General features: G+C 38.4%; 1 protein-coding gene across 1 annotated transcript; it reads left to right on the forward strand.

Annotated features, from left to right (window-relative positions):
* The first annotated feature begins 4,747 nt into the window (after positions 1-4,747).
* On the forward strand, positions 4,748-8,095 carry rpl32 (ribosomal protein L32). Its single transcript, XM_036132784.1, has 4 exons — positions 4,748-4,880; positions 5,506-5,606; positions 5,763-5,944; positions 7,933-8,095. Exons 2-4 carry the CDS (start codon positions 5,511-5,513, stop codon positions 8,060-8,062), a joined length of 408 nt encoding a protein of 135 aa, XP_035988677.1. The 5' UTR covers positions 4,748-4,880; positions 5,506-5,510; the 3' UTR covers positions 8,063-8,095.

Raw genomic sequence — 8,095 nt, forward strand, 5'->3', positions numbered from 1 at the left:
CTGATAGGATTTTATGATTGCTCGAAATGAAAAGAACTCAAGACAGTTTTTCCTGAGAAAAGAGCATTTGATCGAACGGAATATTGTTAAATACAGAGCAGTGGTACTGGTAGCAGAAACAAAGGTATTTCAATGTATAACAAAAAGTAGAGGGGAAAAAATCAGGGTAAGCTTTTATTGTGTTACAGGGAAGTTGTTTTTTTCCCCTGTTATGTCCAACGTCATGGCAGACAGAATAGCAGCTGCAGTCATGGCAAACATATTTGCTTATCCAAGAACGCTTTATACCTAGAAATCCTTGATGATTTATTTTATTGCTGTCAAGGTATGATGCACAAACTGATGCCAAACATGACAGAGGAAGTGGAAAAACAAAGAAAGAGTGAAAGACAGAGAGAATGGACAGACACAAAGTGAACACATAGACACAAAAATTGTAATTTAATTGCGAGGCGAGGAATGTGGAGGAAAATGCCCCTCTGCTCGACACACTCCCACAACCAGGGGTCGTCACGGAAGACTTTTTCACTGGACAGTCACTGCCAAATAGAGACAGAGTGAAAAAATAAGTAAAAGAGAAAAGCAGGGATAGAAAAAAAACAAGAGTATAATAAAAAAAAAATCAACCAACACACAGAAGAGCTAAAAATTGAACCGATACGCCTATCAGACTTTAAACTGACTCTCATACAATTCAACAAGATCTCCAGCCAACGTACATCCGCTGATTACTACTTTGACAACCCAGACTGAGAGACTGAGAGAATGTGAATTGCTTTGACATTTCTCACTGTAGTCAGTCTAAAGGTTTCGGCTGAATGCTTTGCCACTGCTGACTCACAGATGCCTGCTACAACTTCTCCACCAACTATTGGTACGCACGCTGTTTTGGGTCAGATCTAGGAAAGGAGGGAGTCTTTGCCTGTCGAATGACTGCATTTAGATGGATTTTAGGTCTGCTGACTGCACCCACCAGTGGGTTGTTGAGTATGTAGCCAGCTATATTGACCTACCCCATGTCAAGGTAAAGTGCTGTAGGGAACCATCAGTGAAGAAAGCCTGTAGGTCCAAAAGTAGGCGAAGATGAGGGCCCCATTCCTTCTTCTTCTCCGGTCGATGGAGGGACAGCTGGGAGCAACATCAGCTGCAGTGAATTTTACGGCTTCTCCTCCTGGGGCCTCTTTTTTCAGTTCAGCAGGTTCCCAAAAAGGTACCAGCTGGCATTTCCTGGTTCATGCCACAATTTGTATCTACAGCAGAGGTTTTGATGTCAGTGAGAAAAAAAAATACTACTTTCGAATGTATATTCTGGCTAAAATATAAATATAAATTATGTTCATATAAATGATGTTATTGTAACGTTCAATAAGCTGTCAAACAACTTGAAAACTAAAATATCCAACGTTGTTTAGGGTGAGGGAGGCTGGATGCATGCTTTGTGACAGCAATAGAAACAGCTTCCACTTAAAGCTCAGGCCTGCCACCGCTAATAACTGATTCCCTTTTTGAATTGATATAAATAAAAATCTGAAATAAACAATTTGCATCACATTTAAAACAAAGGTAACATTTTGAAACCTGCATTTTTTTTTTTTTTACTGTCCCCAAAAAATTTAAAGATAATTTGAAACAGAGGCAGTGTAAAGGCTGCATCCTCTTCTCTGGGTCCATGTTTATTTAGAATCAAATACACTTCTCCCCTCTAGAGTTAAAGAACCACCTCACTTGTTATGGGGCGAGCAGTTAGTGGAGCAGAAACTAGGAATTCATCCTGTAACCAGTGAGTTGCCGGTTCAAACTCCAGGGTCAGTTCATCTCAGTTGTTGTGTCCTTGGGCAAGACACTTCTTCGGCTTTGCCTGCTGCCGGTGGTCATAGCAGCCCCTCTTCTGTCATTCTGCCCCAGGGCAGCTGTGGCTACAGTGTAGCTCACCACCGTGTGTGGGTGTGAATGACTGAGTGTAGTGTGAAGCACTTCCGGGTCCTCAGACTTGACAAAGCACTATACAAGTAGGCGACCTACCGTTTGTTATCTGCACACATAATAAAGGATGCTGGCAGTTTTTAAATTATGCAATTAATGGCTGATAATATCTACAGATTTGAAAGGAACCCATCTTGCAACCGCAAGGTAAAACAGTTTTCTGAGGGAAGAGTTCTCTGATTTCAGCAGGACCGGATCCAACCACATTCTGCATGTATTCCAACATTGTCTCCACACCTCATATCATCCAAAAATATGTTGACCCAGGAGGTTCTCCTTGAGAAAAATGCTTTCAGGAGACGTGTGGACAGTCACTAGTTAAACCATACAAATAAAATGTTTCACCACATCAGGGAGACTGTGAATAGAATCCATCATAAATAGTGCCATGTTTTGTCCAATGTAGATTTTTGACAGGAATCTTCACCAGTTTACTTTGCAAGTGCAAACAGAAGTTTTCCTTTTGACTTTGGAAAATTGCATTGGCTAAAATAACTTGAGCTGGTGTGATTGATTGAGACAGAATCTGTAGCCATTGCTGAAACTTGCAGCTTTTAATTCTCTCCCACAATCCCACAAGCAGCTTGGTAGCAGTGACCTACTCAGCATCCACAAATGTGATCTACATTAATGGCCTGTTTTTTTTTACCACAGGTTCAGAGTTATTATATTTTCACTGAATATTCACAATGTGCCTATAAAGACTGAATTAGTAGTTTGTGGGACTGAATGGAGGAACTGAAAAACAGCTAAATTTAGCTGGGGTCCAATTTTCCTTTTTTACGTTAGAAATTCTGCTAAGTGACACAGCCTAAATGGGGCTATTAAGTCTGAGATATTGTATTGTTGTGCAACAACATGTTTGGATTGTCAATGAATAACTAATAAGTGTCCAACAATAAAACAAATAGACGCATTAAATATAATTATTTACCTCCTTTGCTTTTGGACTCAAAATTGAGCTCAGGCACAGATGATTTCCACTAATCTAAAACTATCCTAAAGATGGCTTTACAACTTTAATGGAGTCCATCATTTTTTTGAGTCAATTAATGATAAATTCAGTGTGGACGGGGTCTCACTGTTGAGAGTGTGCCACAAGAACAGAAACCGTGCAACAAAGCCAAGGATCACAGATGTCCAAGACCAGATTCTGTCAAGGCACAGATCTAGAGAAGGATATAAAAAAATTGTCAACACTGAAAATTAAAAGAGCACTTTGCCGCCATTATTTGAATATGAGTTTGTATTCACCGGGATCTATAAAAATGGTTGCCTGACCAGAGTAAGGAAAGAAGAGCCTTGATCAGAGAGGTGACTAAGAATCTATTACTCATACAGATGAAACTCCAATGTTCCCTTGTGAAAATATAAAAACTATCCACCAAGCCAACCATTGCTAATCCACTTGACCAATCAGGCTTTTTTAAGCAGAAATGGAAACCACTCCTGATTAAAATGTACATAGAAGCAAACTTGAACTTATCTTAAAAACCAGGAGAAACAAATTCCTATGGCCTGATGAAATCAAAACGGAACTTTTTGGCCTGAACTTTGACTATAATGTTTAGAGAAAAACAGACATTGCTCATCATCTTGCTAACAGGAACTTTAGTCTGAAGCAAAGAGGTAGCAGAATCATGCTGTTGGGGAAGTTTTTTTTATTTATTTTTTTTGTAGCAGAAGCTACAAAAATAAAACTTCTTTACAGTTCTATGGTAGTCAATGCAACACGAAGATAGCAAATGTTGGGTTCATGAGCGGTCTGTGAATTCCCGGAAGTGGCCCAGTCAGCGCTAAAACATAAATCCAATTGAACATCTAAGACCTAGCTGCTAATTTACACTGCCCATCTAACAGGGGTTTGAGGGGATCTGCTTGGAAAAATAAGGGAAAATACCACATAACAGGCGTGCAGAGCTTGTAGACACATATCCAAGAAGACTTGAGGATGTGATTGCTGCCAAAGGTTCATAAGAAAATAAAACTAAGCAATTTGTGTGGATGGCTTACTCATAAAACTCTGGATCTCTGGCAATGAAAACAGTCTCATTTGTAATGGCAAGTCAAAATAGCAGTTTTTGACTTGCTATCACAAGATACTGTGAGTAGATACTGGGTTTTATCCTTTCTGTGTGGGAAGAGCTGCATGTGCACATACCAGGCCCTTTGAATACTAACATGCAACACATCCAAGGCAATGGTCCTTGTTTTCAAACTTGGACTCCCCAGATTTAAATTCAGGCTGGAACATATGTTTGAAGACATTTCTGTCATTTTGCACACAGAATTTAGGTTTGTTTGCACTCTTATTGTTGCAGTTTGGGGTCACATCCGAGTTTCCTGTTCAGTTAATATTCAGTTCAGTTCAATTCGTTTTTTTTTATTTGGCACCAATTCACAACACGTCATTTCAAGGCACTTTACAAAGTCAGTCCAATCTGATTGATGTATGACTAACTGAACTTATTTGACTTGTGAATAAGCTCTATATAAATAAAATTAAATTGAATTTTACAATAACTATATAAAAGTAAAAGGGGTTGAATAATTTCTGGTGACACTGTGTATGCACCAAAACATAAATAAATGTTCAGGCTTGCTGAGTAGAACCCTCAAGATAACCAATGACAATTTTAAATTAAACTTACTTTGGAACATAAGAAATAACAAACTCATTTTTAACTTTAATGTGTTCAAATTATTAGATTTCTTTGTTAGTTTGATGCTAACATATTTTTACCAACATGTTTTTAAAAAGTGATAGACCTTTGTGCCGTAAGCTAAAGTTTGTTATTTAGAGAGAATACATTACCCATCAGGCATTGCCAGATTAGCGGAAGTCCTTTTCTTTCTTTCCGCCGTCGCCGAAGGTCCTTTTGGATTTACATCGGCGGGTGAGTTGAGACAATCTAACATAATCCGCATGATATCGACCATAATCTGATCAACCCGACGTCGGTAATATCTTATTAACCGCTGATATTTACGGGATGGATCATATTGGCAGTAGTATTCCAAGTTGTGGGTTAAATATGTCCATACGGAGTGACGTGATGCTAGTAGTTGGCTGGCCGGCTAGCAGTGCTTCCCCGATAGCATTCATCGAAGACCAACTGTGTTTCGCGGCTAACATACATTATTTCACGCTAAGACACTCTTGGTTTTATGTTATATATGTTCTGTTCAGCTCATACCTGCAGAGCAAAAGTGAAAAGTACCACGGCCTACTGGAAAGCTAAGCGGTGCTTCGTAGTAGCTAGCATGCTAACCTTGTGCAACACGTTTTAATTTATAGCTCACTCCGCCTGTAAAAGCGCGTTTGTTTGGGTTTAAGACACATGCAAGTTTGTAGTTTTAAAAGGCGTAAACGTTATCTCTATTCTTAATGCTTCAGCAGTGTTGTTTGCACACCAGACATTCATGCTTTTCACTGTCCGAGATAATAATATTGGACAAATAGCACAGTAACGCCTGAGTTGCCATTTTATCCTGACTTTGCCTTTAACTGTTTGTCCACAGTCATCATGCCAGCCCTCAGACCCCTAACGAAACCCAAGATTGTTAAAAAGAGAACCAAGAAGTTCATTCGCCATCAATCTGATAGATATGTCAAGATTAGGGTAAGTGTGGCATGCATCCAGTGTACTTTCCTCTGTTTCCTTATGTTCTGTTCATGAACTGTCTATAGAAAATAAACTTGCCTTGTAAGTCATTCAATACTTGTACATATCTCCCTCTAATGAGGTACCTTTTTAATCTTGTATTTCTGTTAACAGCAAAACTGGCGCAAGCCCAGAGGTATTGATAACAGGGTCCGCAGGAGGTTCAAGGGCCAGATGCTGATGCCCAACATTGGTTATGGTAGCAACAAGAAGACCAAGTTCATGCTGCCAACTGGGTTCAAGAAGTTCCTGGTGCACAATGTCAAGGAGTTGGAGGTGCTGATGATGAGTAACAAGTAAGTTGATCCATTTTACAAATGTGGGTGAGAAATTATGAGGATCACACTGGAATTTATATCTCAGTGTATTACGATAAATTCTGTAATATCTAGTAATGCGTTTAGTTTTTAATATCTGTTTACAAAACCTGTAACAACTTGTATGTTGAGGTGGAGGCAGATGCTTACTGATGCTTTGGCAAAGGCCTGTTTTGCAGTGAAAACAAACCTTAACGGCTAAACTCAGATTGATATTTATTGTCAATTTCTGTCTATATATATATATATATATATATATATATATATATATATATATATATATATATATATATATATATATATATATATATATATAAATAAAACATTGTAATAAAGATGTTCTTTAAAATTAGCTAAAGTCCTTAAAGTTTTTAAGAAGAGTTCCCGCACACTGTTGTCCGTGATTAAAATCTGGTTTATGACCACAAACCTAAGCGCAGGGAATAGTTTGTCTTTTCATGAGGCATAGAGAGAGAGCGTTAAAAATACAATCCTTATTAAGATCTGAGAAGCTGAGGTAAAGTACAAGTCCGGTGTTAGAACTCCTCTACCTGCTTGGCTGAATGAAGACATTCATCCAGAACTTCTGAATTAAGTATTCATACCTGCATCCACAACGCTGGTACAGCTTTGTGCCAGACATCTTGAACAGTCTCTCATTCTTTATGATTGCAGTATTGTTTTTCATTTGTGAAGAAACTATTGTCCTGCTGAAAATCTATTCTGCAGTCACAACATTGTCTTTATTTCGGTTAAGCAATTTTGGGCGTATTTCCATGAGGGGAAAATAAATTGGAAACTTCAAAGCTGACCTTTCCAGTTATAACTGCTGCATCTAGATTGCCCAAATAAGAGTTTGAAGGCAGGTCATTTAACAATTTAAGTCCTTTGCCCTTGTTGTAAACAATTTATTTTGTTTTAAGAAGGTTCTTAAGTCTGGTATAATTTCCTTATTTTTATGGTATTTCAATATTGCATGAGGTGAAAAAAAATTTTTGTTCGGGGGTTCTCTCAATAGCTACATTTACATAGACAAAAGTAATCTGAATAAAGGCCCGATCAGTATAAAAAAAGGCGTCATGTAAACAAGCCAATCGGAGTATGAATGGATTAGGCTCAATGGGAATAAAATTGTATTCTGAATGAGAGGAGTGGTTTATGCCGATTAATAATCCGATCAACGTGCGTATAAAATCTTCAGTCAGGCTCAAGTTACTCCGAATGAGGCAAACTGACCCAACATAAACGTGACGTATGTCCGCGTTAAGTGGCAGAAATGCATCGGGAAGTAAAACTGTCGGGGTTTCTGATATATCCGTTTGAAAAGATGAGCTCAAAGTTGTTGCTTACTCAGTAACGTTTCAACTGTAATTAGAATGTCGTGAAAGTCTAGCCCGGGCGTTCGGAAAACAAACTCATTTACAATTTCTTTGATTACAATTTTTTTTTTTGTTTAGCAAAGATGGAAGTTCTATGTTTTTATTTTTTTATTTTATTTTTTATGGGGGGTGGGGGGTTGATAACTGCACACGTCAGTTATTCTGAATAAAGCCAGGTGCATATACAAACACATTTTGATCGGATTGCGTGCCCATATAAACGGTGCAATCGGATATTTTAATCCAATCGTGAAAGTTTGTGCATGTAAACAGTTATTGTCTCGTGGTTTTTATCACTGTGACATTGTTGATATGCCCAAATATTAGCCCACCGCTGTCACTATTGAACCCAGTGTTGAAGTAGTCAGACTAGTCATTTGGTTTTGCACCAGTTTAATTACAGAAAAAGTAAGATTACGGTGTGAAGCATTTGATTTTACCAGGGAACCCTAAAGATATGTTAAGATCACATTGTTTTACTGTTACTGTTCTCGGTTTAAATTTTCTCATTGATATTTCAGTAGTAACGTGTCAATACTTTGCACTGTAATCCTCAGTGATGTTTTTTTTTTTTTTCTGCACCTGTAGGACTCATTGTGCTGAGATTGCCCACAACGTCTCTTCCAAGAACAGGAAGGTGATCGTGGAAAGAGCAGCTCAGCTGGCAATTAAGGTCACCAACCCCAATGCCAGGCTCAGGAGCGAGGAGAACGAATAAACTGCTTATTTCCAATAAACTCATTAAAAGTAA

Source organism: Fundulus heteroclitus, unplaced genomic scaffold (genome assembly GCF_011125445.2).
Source record: "Fundulus heteroclitus isolate FHET01 unplaced genomic scaffold, MU-UCD_Fhet_4.1 scaffold_54, whole genome shotgun sequence".
Classification (NCBI taxonomy): Eukaryota; Metazoa; Chordata; class Actinopteri; order Cyprinodontiformes; family Fundulidae; genus Fundulus; species Fundulus heteroclitus.